At 40.8% G+C, this 21,162-nt stretch overlaps 1 protein-coding gene across 1 annotated transcript in view; it reads right to left on the bottom strand.

The window, feature by feature from the left end:
• Positions 1-21,162, bottom strand: part of kif26ba (kinesin family member 26Ba) — a 79,971-nt gene that overhangs the window by 51,686 nt on the left and 7,123 nt on the right. Inside the window, exon 3 of the mRNA XM_076110106.1 lies at positions 982-1,677. Within this exon, the coding sequence (XP_075966221.1) occupies positions 982-1,677 (696 nt within the window). The remainder of the gene's footprint in view (positions 1-981; positions 1,678-21,162) is intronic.

The raw sequence follows: 21,162 nt of genomic DNA on the forward strand, positions 1-21,162 counted from the left end.
CACACTTCCCCTGAGGCTTTTGTCCCTCCTACCATCTTCCTCTCTTGTCTACTCATGATCCCTCTCTTCCTGTCTTCTCCAAAAACCTCTTCTTTTATCTCCATTTTCAGTTTGAATCACTCGTGCTGTTTGCGTCGCCTTGACTCAATACTTTGTGTCCTACCTCGCTGCAGTTGAAGAGGATATTTAGCTTCCCCCTCGATACCAGATGGTTATCAAATCCAAGAATTCTAAGTTGATTATCGTGTCCTCATGGGGAGCTATTATGGGGGAAAACAAACTTCACAAAGTCTCTGCAGTTTTAGATTTTAATTGATTCCTGCAAGCTACAAAGGAAAGATTTTTCTTCAGTTTGTCGCTTAAATGAGCACTTCAACTGTTGGGGAGGAATATATGTATAAAGCGCTACAGACTATCTGTCAGTCCCTGCTAGTCTACAGGAGACTAGAATAGAAGATAGGAGCCTGTATGTTTATGTTGAACACATTATCTCAGAAGTCAGGTATTGTCAGTGGTTGATAGCTAACAAGGTCACATTACAGAAGGCAGTTACACAAGCTGAAAAATGTAAATGTTGTTCCTGACCTGCCTGTCAGACTCAAAAGATAAATTAATCTGCACGCTGGTAGCCTGTTACCATTTGTTGTAATCATATAGGACCAGAATTAATTTATTCAGTTTCCATGGTAATATTTGCAATGTCCTCGTGGGAGAAGTAGTTATACAGATTTTATGTGTGTCACACACACACACACACACACACACACACACACACACACACACACACACAGTCCTTTTGGGGACATTACATTGACTAACATACATTTTCTAAAGTTTACCCTAACCATAACCGCTACCAGCCTAATTATAACCTTAACCCCTACCCTAACCTTAAACCTAAAAAAAAGACCTAAAATATTATCATTTACAACACACACACACACACACACACACATACACACACCTCTACACGTAGCTTACCTGGTACGGATAGAGTGTAACTCCTCCATTAGTTCGGTTCAGGTGCTGATGGGCCTGCAGAGCTGTTGTACTCAGTACTGCTCCACTTCCGTTACCACTGTTATTGCCAGGGCTGTTTACTCTCGTCACTGGTTGGCCAACAGCTTTTCCTGAACTGGGGGATCCATTCCTTCTGTCCACCCCACCTCCAAGCCCCAGGGAACTGGGCTTGGACCCCGATCTGTGCCCTGGGCCTTGAGGTTGTGGGTTTGTGGGAGCACAGCTGGATGTTTGTCCCATGGAGGGACTCCCATGGCTGGGGTTGGATGGTCCGTGGCTCGGGCTGGGCGTTGGGGTCTGGCTGGGACTTGGGGAAGGTGACTGGGAGGACGAGTGTGAAGCGGCAGCAACAGCTGAAGAAGAAGAGGAAGGAAGAAAATCAGGAATCCACTCCCGTGAACCAGGACCACCTGGTGCTCCAGATGCTCCCGTTGGACCCAGTCCTTGAGATCCATATCGTCCAATGAGGGCCGGAGGCGAAGAGGGGGGAGACAAATCCCACTGGTCAAGAGTGAGGACCATTCGCACGGCTTCCTGTTTGAGCTGCGTGAGGTGGGTGGCGCAGACGTCACAGCGACTGTCACGTTCGTTCCACGCCCGCCAAGAACTGTTGGGCACCTGAAGCTTATCATGAAGGAGGAGAGAGAAGGAGGGATCCTGAAAAGAGAGAAACAGAAAGCCAAGATTTATACTGATTTCTGGAGGATTGAATGAGAGTAAAATGAAGCAAGAGCAGCATGTTTTGAGCTGCACTGGAGAATGTATCTAAAGAAAATTGAGAGGAGAGGAGAGGAGAGGAGAAGAAATGATAGGCATGTTGAACAAATCATGACTATGAATATTTATAGAAAATCCAAGAAACATAGCCTTATAGCCTTGGGGAAGATGTGTAGAGAGACACACACACACCCAGAGAAGGACATGCAAAAGCAAGTCCACACATAAAAATGCACACACACACACACACTCTCTCTCTCTCTCTCTCTCTCTCTCTCTCTCTCTCTATTCTTCTCCCTTCTTTCCTTCTCAGCATTTTTCTACAGTACAGCCTGATACTGTGTGGGATTAGTGCATGATGTGACTTTGCATCTTTTAATCATCTGTAAAAAATCAAGGTGCAATAAATACTGACAATATAAAAGCTCAAACAGAAGGCATTTTTCATTCAAGAAAAAATAATTATTGCTTGACCTTCAATTTCTAGCCAAATTAAATTTAGTTCCCATAAAATGGCAATAGAAACTACTTTAATGAGAATTTCAAGAAAAATATCAGAAATGTTTTTAAAGAAGATTACCAACCCTGCCTTCAAAAAGGTAATTTAATTGCAGGAACATTTTTTGACAAAGTGAGTTCTTCAGATAATAATTTAATAAGTTGTGTCTAATTAAACACCATGTGTTCTGCCTCCATTGGTCTTTTAACAGTCTTTTAGTTGAGTTTATTTATTTTTACTCACAGTATCTCAAACTACATTGTTGTTGTTTTTTTAACATATATTAGTATATGTAACTCTTCTTTATGAAAATTCAGTTGTTATAGTTGTTACAGCAACCGATCATAATGATTTCTCAATAACCTGCATGTCCTCTTCTAAAATCATATTCATAAAATCACTCTTTTATCATAAATCTAAGAAAGCCAGCCTTTGTATTTCAAAATTATGCAAGTATGGGGTTCGCCCCAAAACGACTTGGTCCTGATTCAGATAACTGTTAATAAGCTGCACTTTTTGCAGGTTTAAGCATAAGACCTTGTTGCTCTGACAACAGTTTTAGATGAATTTCCTGGTCTCGAAAAAAACAAAAGATCTGAGTGCTGCTGGCCGTTGCAGCGCCACAGAAATAGGGCCCCTCATATGCACAGGCCAACTGTCCAAAGTAATGGACTATAGAGGCTGCCCAAAGCGTAAGATCATGTGTAAGTGGTTTGTAGTATTATGAGATTGGTCACAGTGTGTAGAAAGTGTCAACTTTTCTGGTGCATTGCTTTTCTTCATCAAGATTTCATGGTCAATTAATTTAAGGCTCAAACAGCTTCTAAACACTCCCACAACTACAGTTGTTCCACTTTCACCACCTTCACATATGTGTGCTGCTACCGGAATGGACTCTTGACACAACAGTCAATATGAAGCTGCAGTGAGTATGCACTTATGTGAATGTGGGAGACTGTTTTAATTCTGGCAAATTCACCTTTTCTGGTGAGTACAGACTGCCAGGCTTGCTGCTTCCCATGAATGGCCAAATATCAACATTCTAAAAAGTTATTTTTTAAAAGTGTGACACAAACCACAAATGCAATCTTCTTTTTCATTTGGATAAAATATCTAAACAGAAAAAAAGAAATACATAGTGTATAATTCTCTCTCTCTCTTTTCTCCCCTTATGTTGGTCCACTGTGTGTTTCCCTCTGTCTCTCTGTCGGGGTTTGGCTGGTGAAGTTGTGTGTATGCGTGTGTGTGAGCAATCACTGTGCTTTCTTGTGTGCGGAAATTTGGAAATTTGTCACAATTTGTTTGCGCTGTTATCTGTGCCTGTACGCATGAATGCATGTGCGTGTACAGGTATGTGTTATGTGTGTACGTGGGCCTGTGTTTTTCCAGACTAATTGGAGCCATTCGCACGGAGCAAAGCTGCTCTAAACCTCCTGCCACGACTCTCTGGTCTAAATATCAAAGTTAACAAGCAAACCACACGAACACGCCCTGATACACATCTGTGTCTAAAGCTCATTTGACCCCCTTGAAAATATTTTCTCAGTTTTTTCCACAAGGCATTAAGCACTTTATTTGACAAAAGGTCATAAAAAATAAATAGTTTTTCCATATAAAAGTCTGACTTTACTCGAGGCCCTTTAGATTCATAGTGGGATTTAAATGACGTTGTGGGCTAATTGCCAGTGTAGGTGTAGCATTAATATCAGCGAGCGTGTGTCTGCTTATGAACTCTATACTTCATCAAACCCTCTGTGGTAGCTCACTTGATAACTGTAATTATCTTCCTGCGTTCAACCAGCCTACCTCTTCTGTAACACTAAGGCCAGGTATCTGTGTAGGCCCTCGCTCCTTTCTGCACAAGTGATAGATACAGCAAACTGAGTGTATGGTTACATGTAAAAAATCATTTCATGCTATTTCAACTTGGGTTAGACAGTAAAGACAGTCTCCACAAGAATAAAAAGTGTCACTTTTTAAAATAATTTTATGTTATTCTGTGAACAATCCTCCATACAGATGACATAAAATCGTTTTCTGAAACAGCTTTCTCTTGAATGACCGCTATTACCAAGCGCTTCTGCGTCTTAAAAACAGAGCCATTACAATCACCATCTTCTCAAAAACAGTTAGCCTAGAAAATATTCCACATTTACAGCTGCATTTTCAATTTGATGAATTAAACAACAACAAAAAGACAACAGTTAAACCGTTAACATATGATGTGTCAGAATAATAGCATAAAAACAATAGCCAATTACACATGTCCATCCATACTAGTAAATGCATTTCTCTAACCAGTTGTTCAACATACTGAGGCTTTTATTCGAAACAGTGCATGGTGCCAGGGAAGAGGTTGTGCATGTGCAGTATTAATCAAAGTGATGGGAAGGCACTCTTTGTTTAGTGAAGCTTAATCAATACATGAGTTATGAAGCATGTGTATTCGCGTCCGATCAATAGGCATGTGATGGACGCGAGTTAGCTCTCAGCAGATTTAGATAATCAGACATTAAGATAGAGAGACAGATGATTGACAGGGAAGACAGAAAAACAGAGGGACCTGTGGGTATAATTGACTGAACAGGCAGCTTTCTTGCCAACATACGCCCCATCACCTGTTTCCATGGTTTTATATAATTAACTGATTCTTTGACCTCTTCTACAGCTTCACCACTATTGCAAAAAACATTTTAATTTTCTCCCAGAAGTCTACCGAACTGTAGATCTAGATTTGTGTGGGTGTGTGGTCAGCCTCCTTGGTGGCCCAAATGCTCATGATGTAATGAGAGCCTGTGAGAAAAAGAGAGTGAATATAGTATGTGTCTGCCACACAAATAAGCCTCTATCAATAACTAGCCTTTTAGCTTTCCTCAATCAATACACCGTCTGTATGTGTCCACACAAAGCAATATTTCATTTAATAGTAAAGCCTCTCAATGAGAGGGCTGCCTGCTAGGCTATGTCAACAAACCACAAAACCACAAGATACACACACACACACAAACACACACGCAAGGCAGGAGCTCAAACCTTGGTGAGCAACTGAGTGGTTGTGTGTGTGTGTGTGTGTGTGTGTGTGTGTGTGTGTGTGTGTGTGTGTGTGTGTGTGTGTGTGTGTGTGTGTGTGTGTCTGTTTATGGATAAAGGCTACCTTGTTACTCAGGCAAACTAAGTAGCACAACGAATAGAATGTGGTTTTTAAACATACACACAAAGTACGCGAGCATACAAACACATATTGCTGGCTGGCATGAGACCCCGCACGCGCACACACTTCAGGCTACATAACATAAGCTAACAGTGTGTGTGTGTGTGTCTCTCTCTCTCTCTCTCTCACTCACACACACACACACACATTTTTGCTGAGTGACACACATGACAGGAGGCAGACTGGAGGAAAGAGAGCTGAGGTAGAGGCAGATTTAAAATGCAGACTATTTATCAATGCATTTATTCAATTTTCCCCTGTATGTTCAATAATTGTCCTTAGCCAAGGGGTCATGACACATTTTCTGCTGGTTACAATAATTGTGTCTTTTAACAGTAAGGGAGGGAGCAGTAATGATAACACCAGTGATAAAGACGACAGAAACAGTTTGCAGTGCTCGAAAGGAGTTCTTTGTGTGCGATTAAAATGTTCCCTCTGGAAAGAGTCAGTTTCTCTTCATTGCTGAAGCTGACACTAAAAGCTTTAATGTAGATGGCAGAAAATTGCTCTTATTGGGAACTTTATTGTAGCCGCACTAAAAGTATGTCATGTCATGTCGTATACCAGTGGCCACTTATGGAATCAGAGAGATAATTCCCCATAGAAAAATAGGGAGATGAGCGCTGCAACATGTGCACTCCAATGCACTTGCGGACTCGTAAGCCCAACAGGTCTATGTGTAAAGATTTAAGGGAAGCAGTGGGTTTAGTCGTATTATGGTAAAAAATATGGAACACAGTTGAAACACAAAGAGGACAAGTGTATTGTGTTGTAGAAGGGGTTAGAGATTTTTATATTATGGATGATTTTACTGTAAGAATCCAGTGTTAGTGTTGTTTTCTTTAACAACATTTAATGAAGAGTTATGTAAAATGTGTTTCAGACAGATAAAATAACCTACTATGAGTAAATTGTGAATCCTCTAATGAATGCCAAATAGTAGTCCTGATTTTCCTATTTGGAAGGAATTGGAAAAGTCTGATTATTCTGAAAAAATTGTAGAAATAGGAACATTTAATCTCTCCTGGCTTCTTTCTACCCCACTATATATCCCTGCCACACACACTCAAACACACATGCACAGCAGACAGGCTACCAAAGAGCAATTAAGTCGACATGGTGTACGGTCCTTGAGATGAGGGCCTTGTTGTTCTAAATTAGCTGAGATTTGGGGAGCAGCCAAGCTGCCTGATTGAAATGAGGAGGAAAAGGAGAGCTGTGTTTTGAACAGGTTTTGAAGAAGAGAGAGACGAGGTGGGGAGTGTGGGAAGAGAGATGGAGTTTTTGCTGATACTGGGTAAAGGTAAATATAGCCAACACACACAAACACACACACACACATACTCTCTTTCGCTCTGTGCCCTCCTTTTGACCCTATTTCTGTATTTCTCTTCCCACTAATGCTCCATTTTTGTTATTTCCAGCCCATCTTTCAGTAGAACAGTAAAGCTTTAAGTTTGTTTACATTACCCTGGTCCAAACACACGCATACACACACACACACACACACACACACACACACACACACACGCATGCACACACACAAGGAGTTTAATGTAGAAATCTAATTGGAAGCTATTTTATTTTCCAAGTCTTACATTTTACAGTACCAGATTTACAACATAATTATTAGTATTTTTACACAGATAAGATTGTGGTTTGATAGGAATGCGTCATTGTGAACCTTTATATTTCCTGCTCTTTCTTTTTTTCATCGCATCTAACCGTCTCTTCCAGACGTCTCTTCACCTCTGAGTTCATCAGTATTCTGTGAGTGACTCAATCAGTCTCAGCACCACAGACAGTGTGTGTGTGTTGTGTGTGTGTGTGTGTGTGTGTGTGTGTGTGTGTGTGTGTGTGTGTGTGTGTGTGTGTGTGCATGTGTGTGTGTGTGTGAGAGAGAGAGAGAGAGAGAGAGAGAGAGAGAGAGAGAGAGAGAAGATTAATTTCCTCCTACAAGGGCAGACAAATGCTTCAGTTCTACTGTTGAAGGATGGAGTGAGTGACAGAGAAAAATAAAGCAGAGAAACCAAGACAACGTCCAAGCTAACTGATCAGTGACCTCAGCATCTCTTAGTGAGGTCGGGACAGAAGGATGCTATTACTGTGATTTGACAAGAAAAGACTGCTTCCATTGTCCATTAGTGTTGTTTCTGTGTTTGAGCGTGCATGTGTGTCAGCACACTGGAGGTAAAGGGTTCCGGAAAATGGGCTGTCAAACACGACAAGACACATCCCTTTCATACACACACACACACACACACACATACACGTAAATAGGCAAACACACACTCTGACCACCACTTACTGGGTATAAGCCAACATTTTGACACTGAACTGTATGATTGCAACCCACCTTGCATTATGATCAAACTTATGTCATTCCCTATTTTCATTTATTTTATATTTAGCCCAGGTTTGTTGCTTATTGAGAAAGAAGAAGATGGCAGATCAGCGAGAAAAGAAAGAATTAAACAGAAAAGAGTCGGATTCTTCATTACAGCAGAGAGAAGAGGAGTACGTTCTTAGTCAGTTATAGCCAGAATGACACTGGTTTATTTGCAAGCGTGTGTGTGTGTATGTGTGTGTGTGTGTATGTGTGTGTGTAATCAGTTCCAGATGAGTGGCTGAGGAAGGTAAACCTTTTCTCCTCCCCCCCCCCATACTCATTTACCTCCTCTCATCTCTCTCCTCATTCATTTCACCACAACTCGCTCCTGAGCACACTCTGTAGTAAGCAAACACACACACACAGGTATTTCTCGGCTGGTCTGGGATCAGTGAATTCATGCGGAAGAGATGCAGGCGGTCTCTTGCACCTGCTCTGAGAGGACACACACCCACACAGTAGAAGGCAGAAGAAGTGTGACAGAAAACGACGAAGAATGAAAAAATGGAAACCAACTGAAAGACACTGTGAAATAAATACGATAAATTGCGATTGTGTTGGTGACTCATGATCGTGCACATTGGTCTCATGATGGAGAATGATGGTGTGCAATGATGATGGGTGTGCATGTGTGTGTGTGTGTGTGTGTGCGTGGCTGCGTGTGTGTTAGTGTGTATGTGTGAGAATGATTGAGTCTGATGTCTGTGCGGGAGCAAGGTCAATAACACAGAGGTTATAAATGACATCACACACACACACCAAACATATGGATGTGCACACATATGGGACAAATGTTACACTGACAGAGGTCATGCACAGGTCTCTCTCAATATCTCTCCCAAAACACACTGTGTCTGTCACTGTCTCTCTCTTTCGGTGTTTCTGTCTCACTCTCTTTAGGACATATTAGGTGCTTGTCATGCACCCATGTCCAGCTACTACATTAAAGTATGTCATATATTGGACCAAACGTGATTCTGTCAGCTCGAGGCGTCAACAGACAACTGGTTCAAATTGCATGAATGACAAAAACTTCACACACAGGCTTTCATCTGACAACCTGCCCATTACATTTTAGAGTCTTTTAATATCTTATGTGGAATTGACAACAAAAGTAAAGAAGCATCTTGTTTATAAATGAAGAATACATTATTCAGGTAATAGAGCTTTAAGAGCAGCCAGCCTTTTCCACATTTGATTTACTGCGGCTCTTGCAGTCAAACTGTCATCAGCAGGGGAGACATAATTCATCGCAACACTCAAGCTTTGATTTACTAACCACCACTACAGCCACGGGCTTATTGTCAGTAGGACATGTGCACAGTAGCAATTTCATATTCAAATCCCCACATCTATTTTAACCATTTTTTTCCATTATAAATAAACTCTATGTGAGAAAGAATATCAAAAACATCCATGACTAAAAGTCTCAAATGTACCACAGTTAGTTATTGTAAAAGAATACTATGCGATGTATTGAATCCCTGATTTGCTTGAAGTTACCATGTTTAACAACAGGAGCCAATAGTGAATGATATCGGCCATAAATGATTCACAATAAAACAATGAATCTGTGATCATATTGACCCTAGAAATCTTGATTAAAGCATGACCACATCATTTAGCCTCAATTATAAAAGTGTGACTGTGTTTAAATGAAAGGAGAGAGACAGACAGAAAAGGAAGGAGAGTCAGAGTGAAAGCAAGACAAAGTGAAGGAGAGGGATTGTGTGGATGAACAGAAGAAAGGAAGCATAGCTGAGATTAGAAAGTTGGTTTCATGTTGTGAAATCAAACACGTCAGTATGTGTATAAACATGTGTCAGTGCTATGGATTTGTATTATTCTGGTGTATTTGTAATAACTTGACCTTCTGGCAATTGGATTCATGTGTGTTCAATCAAGCTCTAGATGATTGACTAAGCACACCTGTAGAGTAACCCACATACAGCATGACTCATCATGCATGTCTTATCTTGCACTGAGGAAAGAAATTGCCCGTTTTTAGCTGTGACCAACAGCTCTACAGCTGTCGTTCGGTCGGTCCACAAAAATTTCCCTACGCTTTGGCGGCCATAGTTTTGGCTGAAATTTGGCATAGAGGTTGAATGTCTGGGTGTGAAGGAGTGTGTTTTTGTTAATGCCTATATACTTTTTTCACAGCAGATACTTCATACATGTCATAGTAGGAAAAACACAGATGTATTCAATAACATTAATAATCGCTTTATGCCACTTGGAGACATTGTGCATGCTGAATCACTGGAATAGCTTACTGGGACACTTAACGGAACTGAGCCATCGTTAATGTAATCAATTTCACCTGTGCTTTTCCTACTATGACAAGTCAAAATGTAGATAACGGTCCACCAGCACAAATGGGGTGTGGCAGTGAAAGTGGCCTATAACAAAAAAGTTCAAAGATTCCCGTACCATATCCAAACGCATAAACCATTTGTCATGGGCTGCGTCCAATATCATTCACTCATTCACTACTCCCTAGTTCTATGTAGTGGACTATATAGAGGACTATAGTGTGCTCATCTGCAAAATGAAAAAACACAACTTGGGTCATTTTCTCTGTGCTGTTAATTACGTCCATAATGTGGGGCAATTAAAGCGTGCCAATATTGGTTGGTCGACCATCTATAATTAATACCGACATGCATTTTAGTGATAAATACATATTTTCAGCGCTGCTCTGTCTACATTAAATATATTATTTTTGCGCCACAACTAATGGACTTGTCTCTGCTGTTATCTCGCTCCTCTCTCTTCTCTCGTGCTTCTCTCATTTTTCCATTAGCGCAATGCATGATGGTGAATAGTGCCTGGTTAGCGACCATCGTTGTACACTACATTTCACCATGCCTTGTTTGATACTTAGTCCACTGTAGGGTATAACAATTCTCACTAGGCATTCAGACAGAACAACAAAATGGTGAACTCACTATATAGTCCACTATGTAGTGAGTAGTGAGGGATTTCGGACACAACCATAGATTCTTGTGGGAGGCAGCATTGCTCTCAGCGGAAGTTGCTATTGTATGGGTTATCCCCGCCCCCTATAGTGAGCCACGCCCCTTTTCATAACTCATTTCATAACTGCTTGTTTCACTGTCAGCCTTGTAATGTATCAAATAGAAGCTTTTAAAATCTAGACTTGAGTCTGAAACTCTTTATTTCTCTGCGTGTGAATCCTCTATTGCTGCACTGCACTTCATAAGGAAAACAGAATTAATGTCAGAATGTGCATGGGTGTAAAAGCTATGTTTATGTGAGAGTCTAGACATTAAGAAAACCAGCCACTGCCTCCCCAGAATTTCATTTTGTTTGTGTCTGTTTCCTATCAGTGATAAACAACTCGCCCAATGGTTTTCCTCTCTCTTGCTTTCTCTCTCTGTCTCTTACCTGCACCCACCTCTCTCACTGAGGTATATCTCCTTTAATCACGTTTTTAATTGGTCATTCCTTCATTTGATCCAATAATTCATGTAGGAGTTACATTGGTTAGGACACAACGGTAACCTGCACACACACATACACACATGTTGGCACACATACATAAAGTCGCTTATGCATACGGAGCACACACACACTTTCATCAGCGTACATGTACACACACTCCCTTGCGATGTTGACACGCTATATTAATAACAGAGCAAAACACATTAGAATGTTTGTGTTGCCATAGCAGTGCAGAAATTAATTAGCATACACAACTAACTAGCTATAGGGGATGTAAATTACCTGCTGCATTCTGTCTCGCTGGAGATTTAAAGTGTGTTTGTGTGTACATATTTGTACACTGGCACAGCATGAGTGCACTGTATAATGGTGTGGTGAGGCCTCACTATCAGTCAGTAATAATACAAGTGTCAGATGTTATAACACCCAAGAGATGTTTTTGTGCTATTGCTCACATTGATCGCACTCTGATATTCTCTTTCTAAATGCTCAAGCCAATTTTCAGCCTCAGTCAAACTGGCATGGCAGGTAATTATGCAGTATTGCAGGAGCTTTCATAAACCACTGTAGTAAATAATCAATCAAATAAAAAATGTACAAAAAAACCTAACTTTCTCTTCCTTATTGAGAAGACATTGTTTATGCGTGAAGGTGCTTTTACAGAGGATGAGACAGTGGCTTCACATGCTTTGATGAACTTCACAGATCATCATAGCACCCTTTGAAATGTCAGTTCTTTGAAATGGCTGTGGGTAAGCGACTCTCATGAAGCAGGGTCATTGTAGACGTCTTTAAAAGAAGCCTTCAGCGAGTCTTTGAAGCACTTCCTCCGACCATGTTTGTGACGTACTTCGGTCTGCAGCCTGCCAGAGGCTACATTCATGCAGCCACTGTTTGGGATTGACAACCACAATTAATTGGGTGTCTGAACGTTGCCTGGGATTATCTTGGGTTAAGTGTTCGTCAACCATTCTGCTCCATGAAGCTATGTTTTCCTCACTGGAAACACATATGCACATATGATGAGTGTGTATGTGTGTAGTGGGATGTTAAACCCAATCAAAGAGGATACAAAATACTAGAAACAGATGTTATGGACAGATCAGTTAAGTCTCTCTCTCTCTCTCTCTCTCTCTCTCTCTCTCTCTCTCTCTCTCTCGCTCTTATGTAAAGTGTTTGTATTAGTGTATTTGTCCTTTATGCTTTGTGCATATTAAGAGTGTGTGTCTGTCTGTGTGGATGATGTATGCATATACACTATCTGTGGCAAATGCTTCCCTCCCATTAACAGCCTGAGCTATGAATCTTGCCCAGGCTTGTACAGAACGAGGTCTACAGAGCAGCCCCCTGCCACGCTGTAAATGAGCTAGCTGACTGGAAGGGAGCCTGGTTTTTATTAGTTGGCCATCAGTGCCCAGCTGTAAATTAAATAGTTGTTTAAAATGAATGCCTGTTTTTTTAATGTGGAAGTTGCTTGCCAGTGACTGTTTTTAAATGTTCTGGCTATCTGGCTATGGTGGTGCCTGACTGTAAATGAGTGCATATAAACTCTGCTGCCTGTTTTTAAATTACTCCACCATCTGCATCAGAGCTGCACTGTAAATTAAGCTACAAATGTGGAAACAATCTACTTCAGTGTGTTAGCTAGCTGCCAATTAGCCAGTTGCCTGGAGCATGCATATAGATGAGGTAGTGGACTTCATTGCCAGTTAAATTAAGAGAAAAGGTATTCTATGTATGTGTTTTTTAGGATATTTGCAGGAGTTACAGGTGGCTCTGCAGGATAATTCTGTAACACCATACTCACAGTAAAACTACAGATAATTTGTTGTTCCTACAACTGTACGGTCTAAATATGATGTTTGATTGAACGTTTAGAAGGACTGTTATAATTACCATTAGTCTAAATAGACTCTGAATTCACCTTCACCTACTGTAAACGGGTTGTCCATTTATATCAGGGCTTGAGACAAAAATGCCTGTTCTTATTGCCAGTGAGACATTTGAGAAGTATTTGTTTGATGCTCCACACACTAGTGGCCTGTCCAACACACTGTACAGATCAAAGATACATTACTAGCTTTACTAAATGTGCAACACAGGGACAGCATTGTTGAAACACTCTTGCGCAGAAAAAACTATACTGCCTATACTTTAAAGTTTTTCCTGATCTGTGTTCATCCTTTCCAGAGAATGACCTGTTTATGACCTGAGTTTATCTGATTGTACATAAAGTGTATGATTCATTGGGCTTCTCTATCACAACTGTTTATCCCCTTTTTTCCTCCACTTACTTCTTCTTCTATCTTCCCCCAAACCCTCCATCCTTTCCTCTCTTTTCTATATCCCTCACACTCCCTCTCTTTTCTCTCCCTACTCTCTCTCCCCCCCTCTCTCTCTCTGACAGTGATAAATTGCCTATTGGGTTGGGCAATCCATCTTGCCGTATCCCACACCTGAACACACACTCCCTCACTCCTCCCCTGCTCCCTTTTTTCTCCTCTTTTTTTCACCACGCATCCGTTCTTCCCTCCGGTATCCTTCCATCTCAAGGTTAGTGAGGCTCACTGAGAAGGAACTGAAGGTAAAGATCTGCCCGACAACTCCCACGCATACATGTGAGCCCACACACTGAAACAGGTGAAAAGTGTGTGCACAGAAATATGTATACTTACACACACAACAGCACAACCTCAAAAATACAAACTCAGTCAGGTTTTTCCTGGCTCAGCATTCGACAAAAAGGTTGAAAGACATCAACCATGAAAACTACAGAATTCAAAATAAATGTAAACGTGCCAGATTGTGTGCGAGTCTACATCGGCAGGCTATGACTGAAATATTGTCATCAATCTAGAGTTGAACAAATTATGATAATTACAACGTCCTGACGACGTGATTAGGATATGTATATGACTGCAAATGTCATTTCCGCCAGGAACCTACATCTCACACCCCTCTTCTTTTGTCCAATATTTATTGCAGAATTCTTCAATGACAACTCTAAGAAAAATCAAAAAAAAGCTAAATGGATATTGACAGACAAAAGTCTACAGCCACGCTAGTGGCTCTATGAGGCTACTTAAGCTTATCGGTGCTTCAAACTAAATTCAAATACAAGCATGCTTACATGCTCATAATGCTGACATGCTGATGTGAAGCAGGTATAATGTTGACAATGTTCCTCATCATTAACATTTGTTAATTATCACTAAAAACAAGAGGAATTTTCACCCACCACCTCATGTTGCTTAAAATGTATTGTGACGACCCTCCTCCCATACACTAGGTGTCCCTGTTGTGTGTGTGTGTGTGTGTGTGATGATCTGTTACAGGTGCTGATTGGAGGGTCGTCAGCTGGATGAGCCACACCTGAGCCGTTGTGGTTCTGCCTTTAAAAGCCCTCTTCATTCAGCAGCCTTGGGTTGGCCAAAGGAAGATCGTTGTTGACGGGCTCACGACAGTTGGTGCCGTCGTGGTGTAATCTGCTGTGAACATTGTGCTACTTGTTTTTGGTGAGACAAATAAATTGTTTCTTTTTGGCCGCCAGCTCGTTGTCTCCTTGTTCTTGTTTCAGTCTCTGAGCCGGGCTGTGACAGTATACTGATATCAGAACAATAGGACTACGTGCATTTATATTCAAACTAATATTCTCACAGATTATTAATTTTATTTTATTTGACATAAAACACTAACTCTACTTTGAAAAACAGATATTTAGATAAACAAACCTTGTTATACATGTTTGCCCGTGACTTCAAAACAATTTGTCCGGTGGTTCCCCCAGGCCTGTACAAAGAGCTTTTATGTGCTTTAACATAAACCTTAAACTTCCTCAGGGTGTGCTTGAATCATCCTGCGAGCCTCTAAAACTAAAAAAGTTTTTGAACAGTCCTATATCCATGAAAGTCAACAGAGTGTCTTTGCTCTTTTCCAGGTTTCATAATCACACAGTAGCACTCATTCATACATGGGAGCTCCGTAAAGCGACCACAGTGCTCCACTGTTGGCCACTGAGCTCCTCAAAGGGAGCCACTGAGGTTTAGGAGTTTTGCTCAAGAGCACAGTTGTTATTAAGGGAGGGGAGACTTATTCATCCAGGTTTCACATGGGCATCAAACCTGGATTCCACATGATAACCGTCTGCCCACCAGCTTGCATTGAACTACTAGACTGCTGCTGATCTAGAAGATGTGATCAGTCAGATATTACTTGTGCTTTGTCAGATACCAAATACCAAATAGGAGATTCAGTGACACGAATGTGTTAAAAGTGGAGATATAAAGATATATGGGGTAAAGATTAAAGAGGGAGAGATCTGCTTTAGTATGAATCCCTCTCTGACACTGTATGTATCCTGGTATACAGTCAATAGCAGATAACTGTAAACAACAACCATTTCGAACCCTTTAAATCGAGCCCCGGAGGCTCCATCTGCTCAAGGTAATTGGAAAGTTTAACGGCTAGAGCCTGTCCTGTGTCTGATTGAAACACAGACTGGGAACAAACAGCCAATTTAACTCTCTCTCTCTCTCTGTCTCTCTCTCTCTCACACACACACAACAATCTTTTCCATCTATGCCTTGCACCTTTGTGTAGCCTTTGCTTTAAACCTCTATTTCCACTATTTCCTATCTCTTTCTTCCCTTCCCTCTCTTTCTTTCACCTTCCTCCATCTCGTTGATAGACTGGAGAGAATAATGACAGATTACTGCTGAACTGAGATGGTTGATAAGCGTTCAGAGAAAGTGGAGGATGTTTATGTTATTTAGTCAGTACGGGGTGAGGGATTGATGAGAAATGGAAAGAAAAAGAGCCTGGCAGGGGACAAATTAATTATTAAAGATGTGTGTCAAAGGTTCTATACATGACATTAATTTAGCAGCAAACAACTATTTGCTTTGTAAAGATATAGTAGAGTAATTCATCCTGAGCAGAGAGTGAAGTCACACTGCTGTTCTGTGTGTTGTAATTCAAGCTGCTCCATTCTTTGTTTTGGTAGCCAGGCTGACCATACCCTTTAGGGCATGTGTGTCCCTGTGTGTGTGGCCCACTTACCGCTCTGAACTGCGATCATACAGCGATTACCGATGATAACGCCGTCCTGACCAATGGCTGATAACGCTGTCCTCACCAACAGCGTTGTTGGGAGGCATAACGCCCACTCTCCAGTTTTCCCTCAGGTAATCTTTGTTGCTCTGTCGGCACTATTAGCTGCTAACTGCCGGTTCAGCCATCACCATGTTGAGAGCCACGTGCAGGCAATCCCTCAATCATAGATTTTCTCTGAATTTCGTATTCAGCCCCTATAAGCATCAGTTTTCTTTACTCAGATACTATAGATAAACTGTACAAACACACAGTATTGCAGAACCATACAGTCTGTAGTCGCCTACATGCTATACTGCAGAAAGTAGGCTAACCAGAACCACCTTTAAGCTTTTGGGAAATAAATGTGTGATGTCATCAATATGCAAATGACCATATGACATCATCTGCCTATATGTGGTCCACAATACAAAGGACACACTGCATTTAGTTTTCCACAGCTTTGTGCTGTAATTGAGCCTTCATTCTTCCAGCAGATCGTACCCGTTGGCAGACAGAATAGCTTAGTGAAGGCGAGGCTTATAGGGAACCCGTCAAAAAGCAGCCGGTGTCATTATTCTATAGCTATAATGTGCATTCAACATTTACTTCATAATGATAAGCTGAATTAAAACAGCCACTATAAAGTCAAGATTTTATAAATTTCTAATTTTGGAACTACATAAAAGAATGAAAGCTTCTTTTTTTAAATACTACATGTAATTGAGCCACTATATTGCAGTGAAGTCTGCCATGCAGCCGGACTAGAAACTGCAGCTTAAATGTCATCCTTGTTCTTGTTTCACCTCCTGCCCTTTACAATGCTCTGATACAATAGATTCACAATGCTGCTTAAAATACACACACGCACACACACACACACACACAGTTCCCTTCTCAACTTATCTTTGGCATTAGACAGCCTCTTAACCTATATAGTTAAGCTAGGAATGTACACACACATACACACACATTTGCAGTCCTGCAGTGCAGTGTCTTTAGGACAGGAATGCCATTACAGTACTTGTAAAACATGAACGACTGACTGGCAGAGCCCTGGCTCTAATTTTGACCCTAAAAGGTAGCTCTGTTGTCACAGTAAGCACTCACAAAAACACACAGAAGAAGAGTGTGAGTGAGGCCACTGCTCCTTTTTAAACAAAACTCTTTCCACATGCTCATCTTTCCTTCTATTTCTTTCTATCCATGTCTCTCTTTCCAGCTTCCATTACACTATTAAAAACAGCTGTGGTCTAACTTCTACCATTAAAAGAACTTTAAACCAGGTTTACAAAATCACATTGTTCACAAGGACATGATAAAAGAAATACAGATCAACATGAATCTTCTTTAGCTGAACATTTATACACGTATGTATAGCATTTTGGACTGAAATCTGTCAAACTTTGGGAATCTTTTGCAAATTTTCAAATGCTGTATTAAATAGGAGCTTTAGCTTAAGACTACGAGGCCATCTTTAGTTTTTTTTTATGTCATGATATTTGTGAGACACTAAAACACCAATGTGTTCTCTTATGGCTGTGAAGGCACAGTAGAAGGTTGTTCACATATCGGTGAGCTCATACTGTAAATAAAGCTAGCTGACACAAGCACTGCACTGCAACAAGGCTGCAGGAAGCTGTATGTGCATGATGACTTCATCTCTTTTTTTATATCCATCCCACATTACAACACATCCAAACATCAACACCCAGACCAAATATATGAACAAACCTCACAGAGCAATCTGTCATTTTTGCAGCAAATTGACCTTTAAAGCAGCTATTTACTAATCAATCAATGTGGCAGAAATTTTATAACTCAGAGCTGCTACTTTCACATACATCGTCACCCCAACACATGCATACTGTATCTTTATCGTTCTACTGTAACCATAAAATAGTCCCTTGAAGAAATAAAGCCCCGCTAAAAAGGCCTCACTTTGCAAGCACCCTCATTTTGATGGTTGAAAACTTAAATTAGTTTTCACAAAGAGAAAGTAAAGCACACACACACACACACACACACACACACACACACACACACACACACACACACACATACCCAAAACATAGAAATACACTTCATCCCTGTCACACCGTCCTCAGCCTGTCATGAGATTTTCCTAGTGTGAGATGCTGAAGATAGATGTGTTATATCTGACAATGTGATAGCCTGTGACGGCGCATGTGTGTGCGAGGTATGTTTCTGTGTGATGTATCAGCTTGTGACAGCAGGTTGGCTAATATTAAAAGTGTGGTTAGCAGGTCTTCAAATAACCCGTTCAGTGAGCGAGACTTCACAGTGTCACAGGATGTTTGAGCTGGCACCTGCAGCTTTACTGAAACATTCTCACTTTTCATCTTGGCTCTGGATGATGGAATTGAAAACTTTTAAAAGGCTGAGGAAAACAACCAGCAAAGAAAAACAGTGTCTGAACAGGCACTGCACATTTTGCACGACTGACAGATAGACAGGTAGGATGGATGGATAGACAGAGATATAAGATAGGCAGAGATAGACAGACAGACAGACAGACAGACAGATAGATAGATGCACACAAATAAATACATATATATATGGTTACTGCATTTATAAAATCTCAAACTTTGTATGACCACAAACACAAACATACCATATATGAACAACTAGACAGGTGGAGGCAAATAGAGGAGACAGGTGAATAACTACTGTATAGTGTTTTCAACTTGATTCTGTATTGTGGTTGATGGAGAGGCAGTTGCCATGGTAGCTATGGATCTAATGGCAGCAGGTGCTGCTGCCACTTTCACCGCCCTCCAGTAGTGCAGTGTGCTCTTTGTAGAGCACATACACACATGTCAGTGTGTGTGTGTGCATTTGTGTGTGTTTTATATGAACCTCAGAGTGCCTTGGTGTGTGCATTGTGTGAGTATCTGTTGTGTGCCAGTTTTGGTGTGTTTACTCATGCATGTGATTTGCCTGTTATTGCAATGTGTTGTTGGTGTGCAGGAGTGGTGTTTGTTTTGGTCTTGTAGTCTGTGAGGTGTCCAGAGGTTACAATAAATGTAAAACTGTATTTTCGTTGTCACTGCTTTGAGTGGACTACAACTATTTATTTGATCTTAATATATGTTTTCTTATTTTTGCCTTTATTTTACAGATGAAATAGGGGGATAGAGAGAGACGGGGCTGATGACAAATGTCCCCGCAGCCAAAATCAAGACAACTTGACCACCAAGATGTCCTCTCTCCTGTATGTATGTTGAACCTTAATTTAGCAGGAAGTCATTCAATGGGAGACTAGCAATGCCAAGTGACAAAATTGTCTTTGGAACCAAGTCCCTTTCATTTCTTTTAAAATTAGCAAATAAGCAGGGACTTAAGTTCAAGAGTCACAATAAAGCAAATCAACAATGGCACTCAATGTCCAAACACTTGATACTACATCCATATACTGGATCTAATAATGTTTGGTTTTGTGTTAAATTTCGTAATGAATACACATTGGCAAACTCAAATTCAATCTGCTGTCTTTTGGAACAGGCAGAGCTTTTTGCAGCTTATCTGGCTCTTTATAGGTTACACACATTGGGTTGACTGTGTTAGTCTAATTAAGTGTGTCGGCTCTGGGTCAGAGACAGTAAAGACAATGATAGCACTATTAGGGAAAACTGTCTTCTTTCCTTTCTCTTACTACTAATTTTTATCCTTCTTCCTCCGGCCTCCTCTTCTTCCTCCCTCTCCTCCTCTAAATGTAAATCTTTGTTTCTCTCATTCTTCTTTCTGCAGAGCTGAATTTAGAAAAAAAAAGTGTAAGTGTCAGAGAAAGAAACAGAGACAGAGAGATTGTGTGTTAGTGTGTCTCTGCATGGTAATATCTGCAGGCATGCTAAATGAGAGAGGGATATAAGGACATTAAGGTGGGAGAGAGAGAGACGGGGGGGCAAGCAAAAGGAGGTGTGAGACTCAGAAAACAGCACAAGACACTGGCCACAAGTTCATCGAAGTGGTATGCATCGAACCCTGTTTGTCTCCATAACAGTGTATATTCTTCAAGGTATAGATGATATAAAGTGCTGAGAAAAATCCATAGGGATCTCGGTCGATGCAAATTTGTTCCTGCAAGATCTGAAGCAGTATGTTCATGTTGGTTCCACCTCATCCCAAAGGGGCTCTACTGGTTGCAATGTGTAGACTGCGTAGATGACAGGAGTAGAGGGGAAGTCGCTGTTATGATTATTGTTAGTCACTGTGTGCTTCATGACATTGTACATCATCGCACCGACAGTATCTATTTGAGAGAGGATGGGAAACGGTGCTAACTGACATGATCAGAAATGATTTTCCAGCCTGCCGGTGTTCTTTAGTACAAATTAACACATGATGGAACACCAGTGAAAAGCCCAACGATAAATATGATTATCTTCCTTGAAGACGTTTCACCATTATAAAATGTGAACACTGATCTCTGCTGTTCCAAGATGTTATTTCACTCAAATATAGGTCCATCTGTTAGCTTGAGAAGTACTGCCAGTCTCCTGACTAGTCTCATAAAGGAGACCATTTTGCTGTTTCTGTCTCTGTAACACCGTAACGCCCATGTAGGCTGTATTTATCACAAGAGTGTTGAACTTATTGCATTAGATTGTACGGGGGCTTTGTGGATTTAAGGATCACTCAATGTATGTGTCAATAATTATATGCTCCTTTGTAGTTTTTTTAACGTTTTTTGTACATTTTTAAACTACTTAGATAAACACAGATCTTGGGTTGTTGTTTTAATAATTG

Source organism: Anarhichas minor, unplaced genomic scaffold (assembly GCF_050575085.1).
Source record: "Anarhichas minor isolate MPS153535 unplaced genomic scaffold, ASM5057508v1 ptg000042l, whole genome shotgun sequence".
Lineage (NCBI taxonomy): Eukaryota > Metazoa > Chordata > Actinopteri > Perciformes > Anarhichadidae > Anarhichas > Anarhichas minor.